The 22,712-nt window shown below is 43.8% G+C and overlaps 1 protein-coding gene across 1 annotated transcript in view; it reads left to right on the top strand.

Moving 5' to 3' along the window:
• Positions 1-6,127: 6,127 nt before the first annotated feature.
• The window catches only part of TNFRSF11A (TNF receptor superfamily member 11a), a 46,711-nt gene continuing 30,126 nt past the window's right edge, over positions 6,128-22,712 (top strand). Inside the window, exons 1-7 of the mRNA XM_024754863.1 lie at positions 6,128-6,331; positions 9,418-9,499; positions 10,975-11,100; positions 14,595-14,738; positions 17,163-17,256; positions 18,410-18,501; positions 20,466-20,579. Of these exons, the coding sequence (XP_024610631.1) occupies positions 6,128-6,331; positions 9,418-9,499; positions 10,975-11,100; positions 14,595-14,738; positions 17,163-17,256; positions 18,410-18,501; positions 20,466-20,579 (856 nt within the window). The remainder of the gene's footprint in view (positions 6,332-9,417; positions 9,500-10,974; positions 11,101-14,594; positions 14,739-17,162; positions 17,257-18,409; positions 18,502-20,465; positions 20,580-22,712) is intronic.

The following is a 22,712-nucleotide window of genomic DNA, read 5'->3' as shown; positions in this document are numbered from 1 at the left end:
AGATTCCGTTACATGTTTGTTTACTGTCACTCTTCTCCCAAGAAGTACAATGTAAGCAAGGACTCTCTCTGTCTAGTATCTACTGTATCCAAAAAACTTAAAATTGTCTCTAGCACATAGGATGTGTTCAGTTAACCTTTGAGGAGTAAGTGAATGCATATTTAATTTGTTCCACTTTTAGGTTGTAAACTCACTGAGCACGTCTTACTTAAATGCTAAACCTCCTTGATTGTTTTCTAGAGAGCCATGCAGTGATGCCGTTTAGACTGGGAAGGTTTTTCTTAAACAGGAAAATCAAAGATTTCTTTCAAGTTGGTAAAAATGAACCCAAGGGTCCTCCTACAGCCCTCTAATAACCATTCCAGTCCTGTATAGTAAGTCAGTGCTGTTGACAGCTAAACTGAGTCCTGTGAACAGGTGCATGCAAAATGAAATTACCCCATAAAAATGGGCAAAGGACTTGAGTGGACATTTCTCCAAAACTGGCCAACAGGCACATAGAAAAGATGTTCAGCATCGTTAGTCATTAGGGAAATGCAAATCAAAACCACACTGAGAGACCACTTCATACCCATTAGGATCGCTATTACCAAAAAAATGGAAAATAGTAAGTGTTGGTAAGGATGTGGAGAAATTGGAACCCTCCCGCATTTCTGGTGGGAATGTATTAAAATAGTGCAGCAACTGTGGAAGAAAGTTTGGTAGTTCCTCAAAAAGCTGAACATAGAATGGCCATATTTGTGTGCCAGTGTTCACTGCAGCACTACTCACAACGCGGAAAAGGTGGAAACAACCCACGTATCCATCAACAGATGAATGGATAAACAAACTGTGATGTATTCATACAATGGAATATCCTTCTGCCATAAAAAGGAATGAAGTTCTGATGTATGCTACAATATGGATGAACCTTGAAGACCATGCTAAGTGAAATAAGCCAGACACAAAGAGACAAATACTGTATGATTCCGCTTATATGGGGTACCTAGAATAGTCAAATTCACAGAGACAGAAAGCAGAATAGAGGTTACCAGGGGCTGGAGAAAATGGGGCATTATTGTTTAACTCCAGGGTTCCCAGGTGGAGGGGAAAATGGGGAGTTACTGTGTAATGGTTAAAAGAGTTTCTGTTTGGGGTGATGAGAATGTTCTGGAAAGAGACCATGGTGACGGTTATACAACATCATGAATGTAATTAATGCCACTGAATTGTACACTAAAAAAATGGTTTAAATGACAAATTCAGTTATATATATATATATATATATATATATAACTGAATTTGTCATTTAAACCATTTTTTTAGTGTACAATTCAGTGGCATTAATTACATTCATGATGTTGTATAACCGTCACCATGGTCTCTTTTTATGCTAACACATATATATGGAATTTAAGAAAAAAAAAATGTCATGAAGAACCTAGGGGTAAGACAGGAATAAAGACATAGACCCACTAGAGAATGGACTTGAGGATATGGGGAGGGGGAAGGATAAGCTGTGACAAAGCGAGAGAGTGGCATGGACATATATACACTACCAAACGTAAGGTAGACAGCTAGTGGGAAGCAGCCGCATAGCACAGGGAGATCAGCTCGGTGCTTTGTGACCACCTAGAGGGGTGGGATAGGGAGGGAGGGAGGGAGGGAGATGCAAGAGGGAAGAGATATGGGAACATATGTATATGTATAACTGATTCACTTTGTTATAAAGCAGAAAGTAACACACCATTGTAAAGCAATTATACCCCAATAAAGATGTAAAAAAAAAAAAAGCTGTGTGTAAAATATATTTCCATAAAGTGAATTGTAGTATTTTGGACACTCAGGGAGTTCTCTACCCTCTGATTCTCTGTATCCACTTCCATCATGACTTAGACCACATACCTGGCTTGCATAACGTGGGGTCTTCACACTCTTAACATGTTCCACAGTTCAGTGTTCTCCAGGGAGTGCGTGGGGTGATCTGCTGGGGTGCACAGGAGATCCCCAAAAACTGCTCCTTTATTTTGTCTCTTTAATTGATAACATACTATCTTCATAGGTGCCTGTGTAATGTTCTGAAGTATGAAATGTGAAGCTTTGGTTTGTGCAGAAGAAAAACAAGTCTGATGTTTTCTCTGTAAACCTGTAAGCTTGAAATTCTTTCTGCTTGAAATTCTGAGTTTTTCTAAAATGAAAATGTCTAGAAGGGCATTTGGTCATAGCTCGATTCTGTCCCAGTTGACAGAAATCACTGACAGAATCTAGCAAACACTTTATCAGCAGAAGCTTTGAGTAAGCTTGCTCCCTCCCCAGCCCAGCTTCCATCCCCATCACCAACTGAAGCTCCAGACAGAAAGCCACTACCATGACTCGGGCCACCTGCCACCATTTCAGTCTCATGAGAAAGCACTTCTTTATGTGAAGTCAAACATGCATTAAAAAAAAAATAAGCCTTTTGGATTAAAAACATGTTTCTCTGGGAATTCCCTGGCGGTGCAGTGGTTAGGACTCCACACTTCCACTGCAGGGGGCACAAGTTCTGTTCCCAGTCAGGGAATTAAGATCCCGCAAGCCTGGAGGTGCAGCCAGAAAAAAACCCCCAAAATCATGTTTTTCCAGTTGCCCAGCTGAAACACTCTGCCGTCAGCTTTTGTCATCAGAGCCATGTTAAAACTAAACAGGGATGGTACGCTCGGGAAAATTGCCAGGCCTTCAGAATTTTTCTACGAGAACGATCTGATAAAAATAATTGGTGTTCACCGATTCTGCCCAGGTGCCTACAGTAGCATCCCCCCTACCGACCGCCAGCCAGGTGTGCGCCCCTCTGCTGAGTGAGTGAGTGACGCAATTCCCGTCCCGCCTCATTCCCCCAGCTACCTGCTAGAAAGTTCCTTCGTTTCAAAGTGAAAAAGCAGAGCCTTCATTTTTCCTGAGTATTGCCACTTGCCATTGATACATCATTTTCCATGAATTATACCGTCTCATCCTCACTGCGGTGGGATGGATGCAATTATTTGCCCCATTTTACAGGTGAAGAGACTGAGGCTTAGAACTGACTTTTTCCCCCCTTGTCCTCAAATTGTAGAAATGTAGACAGTTTTATTAAAGAAATGTCAGGCATTCTTCTATCCAGGCCAATCTGGAAGCTCAACTCTAAGAGCTGCCCTGGTTGGAAGAATCCTGTCCTGAAGTCTGCCCTGCCCTAACCGACCAGGGGAGCTACCTGGCCAGGCAGCTTCTTCCGTCTTCACCAGCACGCTGGTACCATGCTCCCTTCTCCCTGTGTCTTTCTGGCCCTGGCCTCTGCTCTGCTAAATCCCTACATTCTGGCATGTCAGACTTTACTTCAGTTAGTGTTTCATTTTTCTCTTTTCTCTGGAAACCTGCCTTGTCTGATGTGCAAGCTCAAAATGATTCCTCTATGATAAACACTTCCAATTCTGAACTTTTAACCGAGAGGCATGACAGTGGATGCTTTCTTTGCAGTAACAGACATATAACTGTGCCATGTTCAAGAGTAGAAAGCCGGATAAAATAGAGCAGGACCACTGGAAGCTTCTGGAGAAAAGGAGCTAAGAAAGGGACCAAACTGAGCAGGTCCCCTAGAACATCTCGGTTGAAAGGGTCTGTGTTTGGATTCACTAACTGAAATTTTTTGAGGGGAGAAACTCAGACTTCGTCTCTGGCCTGACTGCTCAGCCAGCTAAAAACACAGACATTCAAAGAAATGGACAAGAAGGAACAGCATTTGTTTGTCGGTTCCTCTGGCCTATGACTGAGACCTTTTGTTTCTTTGTTGTTCATTTATTTCTAAAAACAAAAGCCTTCAGATAGAAACAATTTCCTGGTGTGAGACCCTCATAGTAAAGCCGCTTTCTTGGTGTTCTCGGGAACACAGGTCACTAGTAATTGATTTCTATTCTATTCTGGATTAGAGCACTTTTTATTTGTGACTTTTTTTTTTTTTTTTGCGGTACGCGGGCCTCTCACTGCTGTGGTCTCTCCCGTTGCGGAGCACAGGCTCCAGACACGCAGGCTCAGCGGCCATGGCTCACGGGCCCAGCCGCTCCGCGGCAGGTGGGATCTTCCCAGACCGGGGCACGAACCCGTGTACCCTGCACTGGCAGGCAGACTCTTAACCACTACGCCACCAGGGAAGCCCCGTGACTTTCTTCAAGGATATTTTTTTCAAGGGCAGCAGAACTATTAGGTGTTATTTTCACATCTAGTAGTTTCTCTCTTACGAAAAACCACATCTTTCAGTTGACTGTAACATTCAGAAATTTGATACCACCTTTACTTAATTTACAGCCAAATTCTCAAGTATAGTCATGGATGATATTTTATAAAATGAAATCTATGGAAAATCCCTCATTTGTTCGTCTGGGTTGGGTTCTTTTCCCCTTGGTTTGACAGAAGGAGCCAAGCTTCTTTCTGTTTTGTTATATGTCAGCATGAATTTTTAGTAGAGCAGAAAAGTAATTTTAGTATTCATAACGGCTTTCACTACAATTGGGTTGATTAACAGCACGAAAAATAAATATTTAAGTCAACCTTCCCTGCAGGATTCTGAATACAGATCCTCCGGTCTCTGCAGCTCAGCTCACAGAAATGTTTTGTTTCTTCAGCTTGGGTTTTCTCAGGGTTAGACCCAACATGACATTACATTGGGAAATAAATCCGCAGAGCTTTATAAAGACGATTTTGATGTACAATTTATCATCTCCCTCCGGCCTCCCAAAGCCTCGCACGGACTGTAGACATGCTTATTCCAGAAGAGTTTGTCAGCCGTTAAAATTAAATACCAGCCCGTATGCCCTGAAACAAATACACACATGACACAAAACACACAAGAAAGTGAGGCAACAGATGGCCAATAAATCAGATGTATTGTCTTGCCATTTTAACTCCTGTATTTAGACTTTCCAAGGAATTTATATGGGGGGAAGGAAAGGCAGGGGATGTAAAGGCTATTTGCCATAAACAGACTCTAGTGTTTCTTACACATTCAGGGGAAGTCTGTCAGAAAGCAGAAGTTAGTCGATGTAAACTCTGGGGGCCAAACATTACTTTTGTAGTTTATTGATTAAGAACTGTGGTTGGTAGGACATGGCTGGATTTTTACGAGACTTCTAAGTACCATGCATGAATCAAATCATATTCCCCAAAACACAAGCGCTGCAACAGACCTGATTTTGAATGTATGTGACTATATTCTTTATTCAATAAATAGACATTTTGGAAGTGGTTCTGCTTTATTTGCTTAATGAAAACAACGATGGTTCCGAAGCTCTGTTGTTTTAGAGGGAAACAAGTCAATCCAGAAGGCAAACTAGACAAAAACGTAGGTAACTCAAAGTTTGTACGTCTCAACTCGGTCACCAAAAGCCTTCTGTTGCTACATCTTGGGCAAAGAGAGGAGACTGGAGGTGGTTGACAAAATCACCCGATGAACTGAAAATCTGCAGCCTTCTGCTGAATCCCCCCATTCCCTGGGAGGTTGCTTCCGAAACACTGAAGCAGGAACATGTTTTTATCAAATTACTGCCTTACTAGGATTGCTACCAATAATAAGAGCTACTGCCTCATAACCGTTGGGAGTTTGGTCTTGGGGGCTAGAGTCAGGCCCAAATTCTGAGCTGTTGGGAGGGAAGGGCCAGAGGACCAGGAGGGGCTTGAGCAGCCTGGAGGCTCTCCCAGCTGCTGTTGAGATGGGAGATGTCAGAGCTAGAATCTGTAGGAAAAAGAAGGGGTCATACCATACGCTAACACATATATATATTGAGTCTAAAAAAAAATGGTTCTGAAGAACCTAGGGGCAGGACAGGAATAAAGATGCAAACATAGAGAATGAACTTGAGGACACGGGGAGGGGGAAGGGTAAGCTGGGACGAAGTGAGAGAGTGGCATGGACATATGTACACTACCAAAGGTAAAATAGATAGCTAGTGGGAAGCAGCCGCATAGCACAGGGAGATCAGCTCAGCGAGGTGCTTTGTGACCACCTAGAGGGGTGGGATAGGGAGGGTGTGAGGGAGATGCAAGAGGGAGGGGATATGGGGATATGTGTATATGTATAGCTGATTCACTTTGTTATACAGCAGAAACTAACACACCATTGTAAAGCAGTTATACTCCGATAAACATGTTAAAAAAGAAAAAGAAGGGGTCAGACTGGGAGGGGCTGAAGGGCATTCGTTCATTCACATCAAAAAAACGCCAGTCTGGGGATGTATTTGGCAGGCTATCCAGACAGGGAGGCTGGTGTCAAGGAGATCCAGCTCAGGCTAACCGGAAACCGAGCCCAAGAAGGTTGGATGTGGGAACTTGGGATCCAGGAGGCAGGCAGGTAGAGCCCTTCTGGCCTGTAGCATGGAGGGACAAGTCCTCAGGGGATCAGCAAAAGGTGACAGGCCAGGGTGTCCAAGATCTGGACTTCCTAATAGTTACAAATGCGGGGACTGCAGTGCAGAGAGCAAACCACAGGGTTCCTGGATGTGGAGCTTAGGATCAGGGTGAGACCAGCACAGGGCAAGCTTTACATGCTATGTGAGGTCCGGGGAGCTGCAGATCCTCTAATAAGAAGGTCATCCTAGAGCTGCAGCTCTGCCAGTGGTGGAAAAGAAGCAGAGAGCTTCTTAGAAGCAGAGAGGCAGAACAAGAGAAGGAAAAAAAACAACAAAGGCACATCTTGCCTTCTGAAGGTGTAGGCCTACAGAGAGTTTTCCAGATTCTTTTTATTTACCCACAAACCACATTTCCTTAACCGTATCTATGTATGTATGTTGCCTTTTGAGTTGTATATTTATTGCCATTTTGAAGGTTTGAAGGTGTACTGCAAAGTATCTGATGTAACTCAAGAATAAAATAGGGTTCAGTTTAAGCTATACCTTAAATTAGATTAATTCCATAATTTTCTGCCTCACCATAGCCAATTCTCCCAGTAGCAGAATTGCTTATGCAACTTAAAAGATCTGTGATCCTAGAGCTGTGTCAAACAGACATATCAGTTTTGGAGTGATGCAGGTGTTCTGGAGTTAGCAGCGGTGGTCGCACAACTTTGTGTATATACAAAAAAAACACAAAACAAAACACTGAATCGCAGCCTTTGAAAGGGTGAGTTTCATGGTGTGTGAATTATATCTCCATTTTTAAAAAAGAAGACATGTCCAGGTGTAAAGTCACAGTAAGCTTAGGAGACAGATACGGATTCTAAGGAATAATCTGTGAAAATCTGTTTCAGAGCTAAGACATCTGGTTACCTCTGGAATCAGTAGCTTCCCCATTTTTGCTAGGAGGTATTACGCTCCTGGGTTAGACGGTGGATGGGTTGAATGAATCACTGCCACTCTCCTAAACGTGTAAACAAATTGTCCACATATTCAGGTCAGTGATGCTCACCAGGTACCAGGATTTGGAGCCCAGGGCACAGCCTGTAGCACCTGACAGACCTTCTAAGCTGCTGCCTGGGGGGAGTCCTTTTACCAAATCCCCCTAAAGAGAAGCTGTGTGTGTAATACAGACAAAGTCTGTGCTCATCTTACAGAGACTCTTGCAGCTTTCTTATGGGTCTCAGGCTCAGACAGATCCTGTGTGTGAGACAAAAGTTGTCCTGGCCGAATTCAGCTTCACCGTTTTGCCTCTGCGTGTCTTTCTTCTGTGTGCACACGTTACCGTGCCAGGCGCAGAGAAACAGATTCCTATAAAAACAGAGAGAAAAAGACCCGAAAGGAGCGGTGGGGTGATTTCCGTTACATCATTCTTCCTAGTGTCCAGTGGGCTCACTGCACTGTCCACCAGACCCTGTCATGTGGTGAATGCTCGGGGAACATCAGTCCATGTTATCAGGGGTCCACAGAGAGTGTTAGACAGGTCTCGGAAGCAAGTCCGAATACAACCTTCCTGGCATACCTGGCTCCAGAAGCACATTTGACATTCTCATCAGCCTCAGTGTAACTGTCCCTGGCCCCAGCCCTCCCGGAAGCCCTTTACCTGGCCTGGGGGAGGTCGGAGAGGTCCATACTGGGGGCATCCTGCACACCCTACTCAGCTAGCCTGGGTTTTTCTGGGTGTGGTGCTCTCTCTAGAAAACTTCCTTCATAACTGAGGTACTGTGAGGATGCATGACTTCTTCCAGGCTACGCTATTTCTACACCTCCCATCCAAGCTCTTGAATAGGCAGGTGAAGCCCTCTGATTGCTCTGACCATCCTTGGTCTCGTCTCCCAGGACTCTGCTGATGGTCTCCACTGCCAGCCCCACCCGACATGCCACTTCAGGCCTCAGTATCCCTGTTTGAACATCTCATACTCTGCCAAAGACAGCTGCCTTGCCCTGCCCTCCACTTCCACGGGCCAGCTCCTTTTTCCTCATCTGGCTGAGTTCTTTTTTATCCTGCCAACCTGTGCTCACTTGTCACACTCCTTGGGACACCTCCCATGGCCTTCAGCTGAGGGAGGGACCCACCTGGCTCCATCATAGCACACACCCTGGTGTGCGGAAGTCCCTTGAGGGCAAGGTTGTAACTCTGGATCCCTGGGACCCAGCAGGAGCCGGACTCTTGGTACGCACAGTGTGAAGTCTGCAGCTGAGCCCAACGCTTCCACTACTGCCTGCCTGTCAACAGGAATGTGTGGTTTTTTTTCTGACACTGAGAAAGCTGATAAAGAAAAGAGCTTTTCTGTGGCAAACTGAGAAGAATCTGAGTGATTGTAGGGGACTTGGCTTTTTGTTTTGTTCTGCTTAGATGAGCAGACTTGGAAATTAGTATTGGTATTAGAATCATACAGAAAGGAGACAAGGTTCAAAGAGCTGAAGCAGCTTGTCAGGGATCCCTCAGCCAGCGGGCGGTAAGCCAGAAGGCTTCCTGTAACCCCTTGCTGTCCCACTTTTTCAGATTCTCTGCATGTTTAAAATCTTAAAAGGTAAGCGGTATTAAGCATCTTTTTAAAATCAGAGTTAGCTTGTAAGACCACAGTTGGCCTCCCCTGGTATGAGACACATGTTAAGGGGCCCCATTCTGTCCTTCTACAGTTTTATGACCAAAGTGGACTGACCAAACTGTCCACCATGTGATGACACAGAAGTGGGACCAATTTCGTACGTGGGTTGTGTAAAGTGGTTTTCAACCTTCTGTGTACCATTTGTAAATTTCCCTTTCATCCATCCTATTACCATGAGCATGACCGATATTGTTTTAAATGCTTTTAAATGGATTTGGGTGCCAGAATCATTGGTTTTGTACATTGTTAGGGAGAAATGGGCTAGAATAGGAAAGCGACATCTTTGGGAGGGGGGTGGTATTATGCAGAGCTGTTTCAGGACTGTTTATGGTGATTTCTTATACTTTTCAGAAATGTGAGTCAGTAATTCATTTTCTGTTTTCTCTAGAAAGAACTTGTGCCTAATCTCTACCTGATGCGCACTTTCTCTTTAGGTGACTTTTCAGATCACCTCTCCGTGTACTAGCGAGAGGCATTACGAGCACCTTGGACGATGCTGTAACAAATGTGAACCAGGTTTGTACTTCTAAACCTCCTGTCATTGTACTCCACAAGCGGGTGGGGTTCTTTTTTTAATCTAAGGAACCATTTCTATCCTGCCAGATAAAAAAAAGAAATTGGGTAGGCTTTTTATGGCGGTGGCAGGTAGTGGTGTTTGTCACTCTGAAGACAAAAACTTTTCTCTCAGTAGATGAGATCACCTAAAAATCAAGAACAATTTCAGAAACTGGTACTTGAATTAAGTACATGCTGGAACATGAATTAAGTACCAGCTTTCCAAAACGCTGTTTCTTGAGAAGGCAAGATGGTTTCTGAAACTCTGTTTTAGAAGTTTGTGATTCAAACTCTCAAAATATGAGATACAACTCTTATTTAAAAGTATTATTTTGCAAAATTCCCTGGCGGTCCAGTGGTTAGGACTCGGCACTTTCACTGCCAGGGGCCCAGGTTTGATTCCTGGTGGGAGAACTAAGATCCTGCAAGCCATGCGGTGTGGCCAAAAAAAAAAAGTATTATTTTCACAGAAATTAGCGGAGAATGGGGGTGGTAATCTATCCTAGAATCACTGCTAAAAATTGCCGAAACCCTGTTATAACTCCTCCCCACAATACCTGCTGAGGGGTAGAAGGTGGACTGGTCACCACTTCCCCAAAGTTGTTCTGCCAGAAGGTGACCAAGTATTTCTATGGCCTCAGTGAAGCCCCAGGTCCAGAGGGTCCTCACTCACTCACTGTTCTGGGGAGAGGAGGAGAGCTTTGAGGAAAAGGTGCTTACCTTATAACAAGATCCTTTAGATATTTCAGCTACAAATACTTTTTGGGTTCGTAGAATGAAGATCCAGTGATTTTCATGCGTGCATGTGTGTGTGTATTACTCTCTGATCAAACTAAGTTAACCGTGAGCCCACAGTATACTTGGGACAAAAGAAGTTAACTATCCAGGTTGACAGTAGAGGGGTTTTGAAGATGGGAGGGGAGAGGTGAGAGGAAGTTCCTCTTGCTTAGCCCCCAGGGAACCCCTCAAGTTCTGTAGGCACCAGTTTGAAAACCATAGTTCTTTTTCTTAGTCAGCAGAGGTTTGGGGTGGAAGGGGTGATCTTTTACTTAGAAGATCTAAAAGACTGCCATGAACACAGGCACAGCAAACCCAGGAGAGGTTACCTGAGCCAGCCGGGAGGGCTGAGGAGCCGTCTCTGTGAGATGTGGTCTTATCTCATGTATCAGTCTACCTTTGGGGGATGTCCTGGGATTATGGTCATGTAAGGGGTCCAGTAGATTGGTGCTTGTTTTTTTTTTTTGGCCACACCCCGTGGCTTGCAGGATCTTAGTTCCCTGACCAGGGATTGAGCCTGGGCCCACAACAATGAAAGCACGGAGTCCTTACCACTGGACCACCAGGGAATTCCCAGATTGGTACATTTTTTGTTGATTTGTTGGCTTTTTTGGGAGGAAGTATTTTTGATTGGTACATGTTTCCCCTTCTAATTCAAGGAAAGTACTTGTCTTCCAAATGCACTGCTACCTCTGAAAGCGTCTGTCTGCCCTGTGGCCCGGATGAATACCTGGACACCTGGAATGAAGAAGATAAATGCTTGCTGCATAAAGTTTGTGATACAGGTGAGTCAGTCATGTCGGGGGCTGTGTGGATAAATGATATTTTTAGATACAGCAATATTGTCTCTTTTAGGGGCCATGGGAAGAAGTTTTGACCACAGACACCCAGAAAGATGTGCTTCGGATCCCAGAAGGATTGTGTTAAAATTCTTCATGTAGAACTTCTGTTCTGGAATAGTTTTGTTTTGTTTTGTTTTTATTGAAGTATAGTTGATTTACAGTGTTGTGTTAGTTTCAGCTATACAGCAAAGTGATTCAGATATATATATATATATATATGAATGAATATTTATATCTCCGATATTTCCTGTAAAGGGGTTATTAGATCTAGAAGGCTGATCAGAATCTGGGTTTTTCTGCTTTGTTTTTGACAAAACTCCTTCAAAGGTGAGCATAATGTGATGATGTCAGTACTCACAGAGTAGCTGCTGCTCTCTCTTTTGGGTGATATTAGCAGCTGTTGATGATCATGGCCTAGATCCATTTTCATTAGGGGCTGCAGAAAGGTGATGTTCTAATTCCATCATCCCTTCTTCCTTTATTGGCTGGAATGCTTTCTAAAGAGAAACTTCCCTCATCAACGGGTTGTTACCCTGAAGTACAGTATATACAGGAAAGGCAGAATGAATGCTTGTAACTTTATTTACCACTTTTCAAAATAATGACTTGATCACCAAGTTGTCTCCAAAGGAATTGTACGAATGTTATGAACTCATGCATTTACGTCTTTGAGGTGTTTTAATCTATTGCGGTTACTAGTTTTACTGGTGCTTGGATTATCTCACCTCTCCCAGGTGGCCCCCAAGTCTTTTGATGTGGACCCCGGTGTCCTGAGCTCTCTTGCTCCCAGCCTCACCTTGGACGTTTCCTGCCCTAAAGGTGGAATCAGCCATTTCTCCAAGGATTTCTCATTGCTTTCAGCAGAACATCTTATTTAGCAGCTTCAGTCTGGGTGCTGGGAAGCACTCATTGCTACTGGATTGATCCTTGTATATAGGTTGGTTTGTTTGCTTTTTCAGTAGACAGAACTAGGAAATAAGCATTTTTCTAAACATCGTAATTTTTCTAAAGTGTTAGAGACAGCTGGCGGACTTTGTCCAGAGAAGGTAACGTGGAAACTCCATTGAGCAGAAGCGTCTGATCGTCTTTTTTCTTTCCCACTGCTTAGTAATGAGCTTGACTCATTGCTGTCTCTTGGAAAGAAAGATTCACTCTGTCTACTGCCAAAACTGATGAAAGCCCCAAACCTAGCGCATTAAGATATTTTAAAATGTAGTTGTGGCGCACGGACTTAGTTGCTCCCCAGCACGTGGGATCTTCCTGGACCAGGGCTCGAACCCGTGTCCCCTGCATTGGCAGGCAGATTCTTAACCACTGTGCCACCAGGGAAGTCCACATGCACTTACTTTTGAGTGGGATACTGGAATTCAAATTTTCCAAGGAAAATGACACTTGTTCGTATGTTCCAGACAGTATGTCCATGTTTATGCAAGTTGGTCTTGGTGCTTCAGAGCTGACCTGGGCCTTGGAGAGTGGACACAGAAGGGAGTGGAGACTTCTCAGGTTCACCCAGCTCTGGTCTGAAAAGAATGGGAACAGGAAGCATTCCCTCCCTGCTGGTTATAACTTGAGACAGTGAAGGAGGGAACAGGTTTCTGGTTTCTTTGTTTTCTCTTGGAACTCTGTCCTAGGCAGTTCAGGCTGCTATAACAGAATACCACAGACTCAGTGGCTTAAACAACAAATATATATACAGAACAGTTCTGTAGGCTGAAAGTCTGGGATAAGGGTGCCAGCATGGCGGGGCTCTTGGTGTGTTCCCTATTCTTTGTTTCAAGACAGCCACTTTCTTGTGTCCTCACGTGGTGGTGAATGGAGAGAGAGCGGAAGCAAGCTTTGTGCCGTCTCTTATTATAAGGACACTAATCCCATTCATGGGGGCTCCACCCTCATGACCTAATCACCTCCCAAAGCCCCCACCTCCTAATATCATCACACTGCGGTGGGGGGGGGGGTTAGGATTTCAACATATGAATTTTGAGAGGACACAAACATCAGCCCATAACAAACTCTGATAAGTATTCAGAAATATAAAGTACAAGGGCTGTTTGGATAATCCAGGTGAGATGGGGATGTATAGGAGGAGTAGGAAGTCTGTTTTAAATAAACGTTATTGTGTTGTTTCATGTATGCATGTGTGTGTGCAGGTAATTCTTGTTATTCATGGTAGTTATGTTCTATAAAGTCACCACAAACACTGAGCTAGCAAATACTGAACCACCACTCCTGGGTAGGTGAACATAACCTCATTTTGTATGTGTTTCTGTTTAAAGACACCTTATTTAAGAAATATTTTGATTCATTAACAATGAACTCACAATAAACAGCCTTGAACAAAGTTTATCTAATGCATGGACTTTCTCCAGAAGACAAATCATGGCCTTCTTGGACTTAGAAACACTCGACAGCACTTCAGCCCTATGCTTGGGGGCCATTTTAAACAGTGAACTCACCAATAAAAAGCACAAAAATGCCAAAAATAGGACACTAAATAGCCCACAAAAAGAACTCTGATTTCCAGTGTGACAGCTAAAACTAGAAGGCAGTGTCACCCCATTTGCCCTTGGCTGGGGACATCCACGTCCAGCCGGTGACTCAAAATTTTTTCACTGTTCTGCATGTGTTGGAGGATAACTGCAAAAGTACCAGGAGTTATTGATTTGGGGGTTACGATTAAGTTTTAACTAGTAGGCGAAATTGCCTACATGAACCAGCGAATAATGAAGGTCGACTGTGTGTGAGCATTTACCTCTATTCCACAAAAACTGGAAAGGGCCAGGAGGTTTGAGATAAGGAGAGAGTGCTTTGCTATGTGTTGTGAGAAAAGAGACAACGAACGTGTTATCCTAAGTTTGGGGGGAGAGATTAATTTCCAAGTTTGTCACCAGGCCCAACCTCCTTACTTTGCCCGTATCTAATCCCACAGTGACGCCTGTTTTCAGGACTCTGAATAATCCTGCAGTCCTGCGGGATCCCAAGATGACTCCCCAGTCTCCAGAAACCCAATTCTCTTAGGTCTGATCTAGCATTGGTGTTAAGAATGTTTATCACATTTGAATTTACTAAAACTCAAGAAGCTGTAAGTCGATTATTTTGCATTCGTCAAAATAGTCAATGATCAGAAACTCCCCAGGCCTTAATCTTCCTACCAACATGAAAACTGACTTTTCAAAAACCACAAGGCTCTTAATTATTGAGAGAGAGAGAAAAAAAAACCCAACAAAACCTTCTAGGATGTTTTAGTGCCAACACAGGAAGTGTGAGGGGGAACTTGGGAGTTCCTGAATCCCAGTGTCCTGAGTGATTCATCCGTGCGCTGCGTCCGGGGGGGTCTGGGTGGTTTGGGGCTGGTGGTGCTGGAGAGCGAGTGGCACGAGGTGGAAGGTGTGTATCCGCCCTTGCTCCCGCTGCCTCGCTGCCCTCTTTCTCTCCCGCAGGCAAGGCCCTGGTGGCCGTGGAGCCCGGCAACCGGACGGCTCCGCGGCGCTGCGCCTGCACCGCCGGGTACCACTGGAGCGAGGACTGCCGCTGCTGCCGCCGCAACGCCGAGTGCGCGCCCGGCTTCGGCGCCCGGCTCCCGGGTACGAGCCGGGGTCCCGCGTCGGGCGGCGCTCCCAAAGCCGTGCAAGTACCCCCAGGCCAAAGCGGCCTCTCAGACGGCTTCCCTGAGTCATGACACTCTTCGGGACCAGGGGGCGCTGGAGGAGGCTTAGGGTTCCCTGGGAACGGACTGCAGGTTGTGCGCCTCCGGGGGAATGTGAGAGCTGGGCCCACGCGCTCTTATCAAGGCTCCTCCTTTTGAACCTTCCCATGCCCACTAAGGGGGGAACCGGATCATGCAGGGGTCCCCAAACTTTTTTTAAAACATGTGCACCCTCTTAGGAGAATTTTGAAAAGCTGTGCACCTCCTGCCAACATTTTAAATAGACAGCTATACATTTTTATTACAAATTGAAAGAGTCGCTTAAGGACTTAGTTTCCAGGGAATTGGAACAGCAGTAAGTTACACTTTCTAAAATATTCAGCGGAATCAAAACATGGGATAGCAACTGAATAGCCATCATCATCCATTTAAAAATGCACTGATCGTCTTTAACTGTTGGAAATTTTATATAGTTCTTTTCTCTCCTTTGATTTGTATCCATTTCACCTTCCCCACAGAGTTTTATCATAATGTATTTTTAGGCTCGGGGAGGTTTATGCTAATCACCTTTTCATACTCTTTCACATGAAAAAAAAATGCGCCTATTTGAAATTTTTATTTTTAAAAATTTCTTGTGACTCAGGGGTTCTAAGCGTAAAAACATTTCTTCTGGACTGAGTTGTTACTACAGTTATTATACACAGTCGGTCCAAAACCCGAATATATTATATTTTGCTCTATTATAATTACAAAAGTAAAACACAGGGTTGGGAGAATTTAAAATATTATTCATTTCATTTCGTATGGAGGAAAATGTCCATCACAGAGTCTGACACAGTCAGTCCTTCAATTAAACCAGACAGGCTTTCTCGTGGGAAGAAGTCTGACGATTTTTTAATTACTAAAATAAATCTCCCTATGACAGCCTGCTCCCTTCTGAATTCTGGTTCTGAGATATAGGCAAGACCCAGAGCCTTTCCAAAAGTTTGTTAGCTGCATGAAAAAAGGTGCTGGTAAAAAAAAAAAACAAAAAAATAAAAAGGTGCTGGTCCCTTTCTGCTTTTTTTTTTCCTCTGCTCAATGTCCTCTCTGCTTTGCTCCTTTGGAAATGGTGCATTCTTCAGCAATAGGTGGAGGGTAGAGGGGGTGACGTGGATGACTGAAAATTTTACCCCTGCCTTGCAGTATATTTGAACTCAGAACAACTGAACCTGATCCCAAATACCCCATATCTGTTGTCACACCCTTGCCCATGTACTTCCCACTTGACTTTGGACAAAGAAAATGTAATTCCTTATTTTAGGGTTTTATTCATGAAAGTAAACCACAGAAGTGCTACTAATTTCAAGAGTGATTTGTGGTTTTGGCACAAGCCAGTTGCTTATTATGATATCACATGGTAGCCAGTGTCCTTTTTTACTGGAATTACCAAAGGGTCATCATGTGTCAATTGCAGTAAAGGTAATAGACATAGGAAATCTGAGACATTTCCTATTTTGATAATGTAGTTCATGTGGAATATGAGAGGTAAAGACAGCTTACTAACCAGGATCAATTCCTGCTTTCAGTGCTATGGCTTAAGGCAGGGGTCCAAAATCCATCCCACCACTTTTGTTTGTGTAAGTAGGATGTTATTGGGACACAGCCCCATCCATTTATTTTTAACACATTATCTGTGACTTCTTTCACACTACAAGTAATTTGCAGAGACCAGAGGGCCTGCAAAGCCTAAGATATTTATTGTATGGCTCTTTATAGAAAACTGTTACTACCAACCCTTGGTTTAGGGGAAAGAGACCTATATTGTAGGTTGGTTCGTTTTTTTCTTTTCTCTTTGTTTTGTTTTGTCAACACTCTGATACTTAGACTGGTGAGAGTATTGATCAGAAAGGGTCAAGACAAGAAGTTTCCTTTAAAAGCGGTAAATGGGCTGCCATTCTCTGTACCCAAAGCCTGGTGTAAGCCCCAAAGGAGAGACAGGGGAGAACAGACAGGTGCTTGATTAAAACAGAACAGATAGCAGGCTCCCTGGCCAGGAAACGAAGGATCGGTGACCAGGACGGTGGCTTTGACCGGCAGAGGGTCCGGACCAGAGAGCTAGATCTAATTCAGATCTGGCGTTGGCGCCCTGACAGTGAGCCAGTTCCCCTCTGGACACAGTGCTGTCACCTGCTGTGGGGTCTCGGGCCCTCTGAAGTCTGTGAGGACTTCGGCCACTGGCCGCAGGTGGTGAGGGCAGGAATGGGGAGGCAAGAGGCAGGCGGGGCGCTTCTGATCTCTGGTCCTCTGGACCATCCTCCTGGCCGATCTCTAAGTGTCCTCGTTTGTCTTGTGTTCTTTTGTCCGTTGGTCTTTTTGACAGTGCAGCTCAACAAGGACACGGTGTGCGAGCCCTGCCTCGCAGGCTACTTCTCCGACGCCTCTTCCTCCACAGAAGAGTGCAAACCCTGGACCAAGTAAGTGACAACGAAGGAACCCAGAGGGTTTGTTGATTTTAAACCCAACTCAGCCTCTGCTGTCTCGTCTGTTTTGAAAACAGACTGATTCCGTTTGATGAGGCTTCCTCTGGAAGCCAGGTTCACAACAGAAAAAGTCTGTCAATTGGGCGTGAGGGCCATAAACCAGTGCAGCCAATCTTCTCCCTGATGTGTGACAGGAGCTGTGTATTGCTTGTTAGATTCAGTCTGACTGAAGCTTTGACTTATAGTTGCAGCTGCTTTTTCCCTTTTTCTAACCTTATTTAGTTGCAAATTACTTAACGATGCTTATTATCACTCACCAGTCCCACTTTTCCCAGCTTCCCAGCATCACTGGTTTACTTGTACAAAGATGAGTGTGTGTGTGTGTGTGTGTGTGTGTGTGGTGTATGTGCAAATAGAAGCCTCCTGTTTAAATGTTTACACACTTGGGTTTTTTTTTTCCGCATAATATATCCTGAAGGAAGCTCATTCCATATTAGTTCACTTAGATCTTTGTGGCTTTTTATAGCTACATAGTATGTCATCATAGAGATGTACCATAATTTATTTAATAAGCTCTCTATTGATAGTCATTTAAGTGGTTTGCAGTCTTTTGGAGTAGTAACTAAGTTTGCAATGAATCATCTTTTCTATATACTATCTCACACTTATGTGAGTATATCCAGAGTGAAATTCCTGAGTCCTTTCATGGCATGCTTGTTGTTGAATACTCATAATGAATCTCATGATTCTTTTAGTTCCCAATAAATGAATTCTCGTAAAATATTTATTTTCTGATCCACTTATCCAAGTTTTGTTTTGAAAAGATTTTCTGTGATTTCAACTTCGAAAGGGTATTCATCCAAAGTTTATCACTTAGCCATGGTAATTGAATTTGGAATCTTCTTTACTGCAGCCATCAGTCTTTTCTCTTTTGGACCATGCTCTCAGAGTAGTTCTTAGAGAACACTGGCCGTAGTTACTATTGGCTTTGTCCACCTTAATGATGTGTGGCTAGACACTGGCAATTCAAACATCCACAAAGACCTGGTTCCTCTCCTGAATGAGCTTGCAATCTAAAGGGATAGAACCTTTTGTAGCTTTAATAAGAATATAAAACCAAAGCACTTACCTACCTTTCCCCTCACAGCTGTACCATTCTTGGAGAGACAGAAGCACTTCACGGGACCGATAAATCAGATGTGGTTTGTAGTTCTCTTCCACCTACAAAACCACCAAATGGTATGTTGAATAGAGCAGGTTGGTTGGGTAGATGTGCCCCAGTCTAGTCAGCTCTTCTAGATTTCTCCCGAATTACATGCTATATCCAGAGGCGTCCATTTCTCCCTTTTCATCTCGTCCTATCCATGATCAGCTCAGTATTTCATTTTTATTAGTATTTTAATTCCAGATATGTTGTTTATTTGATAATTTTCTACTGTGGAATGGATAACTAGTAATTTATTCGTATGTGCCCAAAAAAGGAATGGATAACTAGTAATTTATTCGTGTATGCCAAAACCAGAAAGAAAACTGAGGTGCAAACATAAATTAAAATGCCCAAATGTGATAGGATGTTGGTTGTCACAGTGGTCACAGCAGGGTACCTATGGGAGATTTTGGTCACCAGCCAGAGTTAGCAACTTATTAGAAGGTAGTCATCATTATTTCTGGAACATCCTGTGGATCAAATCAATCTCAAGTACAGTTTCAATGATTGACAGAAAGTTGACAGTTAATGGCGGAAGCTGCTTACCCAGGTGAGCGAGATGCTGTGAAGGTGGGTCCAGGTATCACAGCACAGGAGGAGGCATAAGTGGCAAGAAAACCTTTCTAATGAGGCAAGAGAACCTAGGCCACAGAGCGATGGGGTTGATGAACGTTGACTAAGAAAATCAAGGCCTTAGCTTTGACATTTTGGCAAACGGGAGAACATCAAAGCGTTCTGGATAAGGAATTGCACGGTCAGAGCAGCATTTTAAAAAGACCATTAAGAGGACATTCAGAATAACGGAGGGAATAAAAAACTGTCTTGAAAAAAAACAGAAGGAGAGGACTTCCCTGGTGGCACCATGGTTGGGAATCCTGCCAATGCAGGGGACACGGGTTCAAGCCCTGGTCCAGGAAGATCCCACATGCCAAGGAGCAACTAAGCCCGTGCGCCACAACTACTGAGCCTGCACTCTAGAGCCTGTGAGCCACAGCTACTGAGCCCGTGTGCCACAACTACTGAAGCCTGTGCACCTAGAGCCCAAGCTCTGCAACAAGAGAAGCCACAGCAATGAGAAACCCACGCACCGCAACGAAGAGTAGCCCCCGCTCGCCGCAACAAGAGAAAGCCCGCGTGCAGCAGCAATGCAGCCAAAAAAAAAAAAAAAGACAGAAGGAGAGGAAAAGCAAGAGTCCGGAAACCAGGTCTTGTAAACCAAGAGCTTATAATATAAAGGTACTAGCATTTAAGTGATCAAGGGGGGATGAAAAAAATGGTTGAGTCCACACTGTGTTGTAGATGAAGTGCCTGAAACACTTTGCAGGATGGCTATGGTTCTGTTCTCATGACCAGCAAAACCTGGTGCCATGTTGTTATTTGGAAAGAGATTTGATAAGGGGCTTCCTTTTGCCTCCAGAGCCCATCCACCTAGACAGAGTGAAGTGTTCTGTAGGTAAACAAAGATGATGGATGGTGTGCTCATCCCTATTAGAGTTGTTCTAAAGTAGAAGCATTTAGATATGGTCCTGGGCTGGCCCCTCAGAGCTATGGCAGCCGGCAGGACCGGGCTGCATTGTTGATTTCACCCTTCTGAACGGGAGCTCTTCCTGACAAATTCTACAGTCAGGGCCGGGGACCTTCCTATTGTTCTTACTCCACACCAACACCCTTGATTCTGGGGTTTGATTGAAAGGGTTATGGGTTTTGTTTTTGGTTTTGGTTTTTTTTGGGTTACACAGGCCTCACTGTTGCAGCCTCTCCCGTTGCGGAGCACAGGCTCCGGACGCGCAGGCTCAGCGGCCATGGCACACGGGCCTAGCCGCTCCGTGGCATGTGGGATCTTACCCGGACAGGGGCACGAACCCGTGTCCCCTGCATCGGCAGGCGGACTCTCAACCAGTGCGCCACCAGGGAAGGCCCAGGGTTATGTTTTTAAATGGAGAAAGTAAAAATAAACCATCTTTAATGCTATTTTTCTCATTTTCTTCCAACACAGAACCCCAGATTTACTTGCCCAGTTTAATTATTCTGCTTCTCTTCATATCTGTGGCATTAGTTGCTGCTGTCATCTTTGGTGTTTACTATAGGAAAAAAGGGAAAGCACTAACAGGTATTGTGTCTATGGTGGGTTTTGAAAATGAATCTTAAAGCCAATAGATACATTTCTAGGTGTATGCTTTGAAGAGGCGTATATTGCCCTCCGACTGCCTCTGGTGATCTGTTTAAACTAAGGTGACACACGCTTTATACCTAATTCATTGTTCTCTGGCAAAACAAACAAATGAACAAAAATCCATTGTGCCTGTTTATGTGTATGCAAACAAAAATATTCTAGGTGCAGGAAACCAATGACTGTTGTATAGATTATATACTGTCAGATATACAGAGGTTGCATTTATCCTAGAACACACATTTTTAATTACTTAAATTTAATTAATTACTTAATTAAAACAGAGACAAAATGTTCAGGTAAATGACAGATGGAAAGTTTTGACTGGGGTGTTACCCTGATAGGTGAATTTAAAATTCTGGAAATAAGTGGTCTTATATTCAGTAAAATGCAGGTGATCATTCTTAGAATGAGTAATCAAGTGTTGTCTTGTTTATTGGGAATAGTTTTTCCACAAAAAAAAATGGTTTGATAGTGTCTTTTAACATCACATCCTGTTTGACTTTTATACTACAAAGCTACAAAGGGTAATTTTTAAGAAACTGTCCAAGGCTTCGCTACGTTTCCTAAACCTAGTGCACATCATTGTCTTTTGAAGCACCTGTGGTCTCACCATCCTTTCCCATTTTCAGTTGCTCACTTGTTTTGTCCACCTTTGCTTTGCTGTGATTCCATCAGTTCTCTCACAGTCACATCCATAGACTTCATGAAATCCTGCGTATCTTACTATTTCCATTAACATTCCATTGTCTAATGTAACACTGGGCAATCAAAAGATTAAAGAGGGAAGATGGTGACTGAAGATGCCAGTGTTAAGCAGAGAGTATTTGAAGAGGAAAAGTTGGAATTAACTTTTTAAAAAGTCTATCATTATTGAATATTGTCATTTAATGCAACTTCACCTCCCCAGCATCAGAACTGGGGATTTGAATAATGCATGTTCAGAGATGCTGATGGATTGCTCACTCATATAGCCATGTTTTCAGGAGATAAACAGACCCCCAGTGTTTTATTCTTTAGTTTTTTTCTCTGTGATAATCTCTTTTGGCCATATCTTACCAATGGCAAAGGCAATGGGCCCGCCCATCACTAGGTCGGGATGTGTGACTGTCAGCTTTCTTTTCATCCCTTCATTCAACACGTTTTTTGGCTACCAGGGACTGGACAGACACTGGGGTCTCAAAACCTTGAGCAACACAAACAGAGCCAGTGCCCTCATGGAAGAAGCTTCTCTGTGAGCAAGGCAAGGATTGGCCCATAGAATGAGGCTGAGTGTGGAAAGGGAGGTGCAAGAGCTCCAGGGGTGACAGAGTTGCCTGTCCAGCCTCAGGGTCAGCCAGGGCCTCCCAGGGCGGAGTCAGGGGACCTGAGATCTGAAAGACAAGTTGCAATGAACTAGCCCAAGGGGAGCTAAGGAGAATCAAAAGCATTCCATGCAAAGAGAACTGCATGATTGGAGGGAGCAGAGCAAGTTGGGGGGATTGGAAGGTTAGCGCAGCTGGAACAGAAAGTCAGAACCAGTGTGACATGAAACTGCTAAGAAATGTGCTCCCATCCTGAGCAGAGGGAGGCAGAACAACCCTGTGGTTTTCGTATTTGGCTATTTTAGTAATTAAAACAAATTTGGGGGGTACAGAAAGAGTGGATGCAGACCCACCAGTAAGGAGGGCTTTTGCAATCAACCAGGAGAGAGATTATCACAGTAGTTAGGAGCAATTACCACCTCTGTGTACAAATGTTATTTTTAGTATCATCTGTAATTGTCTACTCCTGATCCCTAAAAGGAAAGAGCTGCAACTTTCCTTTTATTTGGAGTATCTTTATTTTTATATAATTTTAAAGTGATAGAAAATAAGCACGAATAGTAATGATGATGACAGTCGTAACTGACATATTAAATATTTATCATGTGCCAACACTGCTCTACATATTTTACGTGTCCTAAGTCTCCACAGCAGCACTGAGAGGGAGGCGTTATTATTTCCCCCATTTTATGATGTGGAAACTGAGGCTCAGAGAGGTTAAATAGACCAGGCAAGGTCACATAAGAGGCATCATTACCTATTATGATGA

The sequence above is a fragment of the Neophocaena asiaeorientalis genome, unplaced genomic scaffold, assembly GCF_003031525.2.
Source record: "Neophocaena asiaeorientalis asiaeorientalis breed wild unplaced genomic scaffold, Neophocaena_asiaeorientalis_V1.1 scaffold124, whole genome shotgun sequence".
In the NCBI taxonomy this organism is placed as follows: Eukaryota; Metazoa; Chordata; class Mammalia; order Artiodactyla; family Phocoenidae; genus Neophocaena; species Neophocaena asiaeorientalis.
Note: the sequence above shows the minus strand (reverse complement) of the source record. Positions and strands in the feature narration are given on the sequence as shown.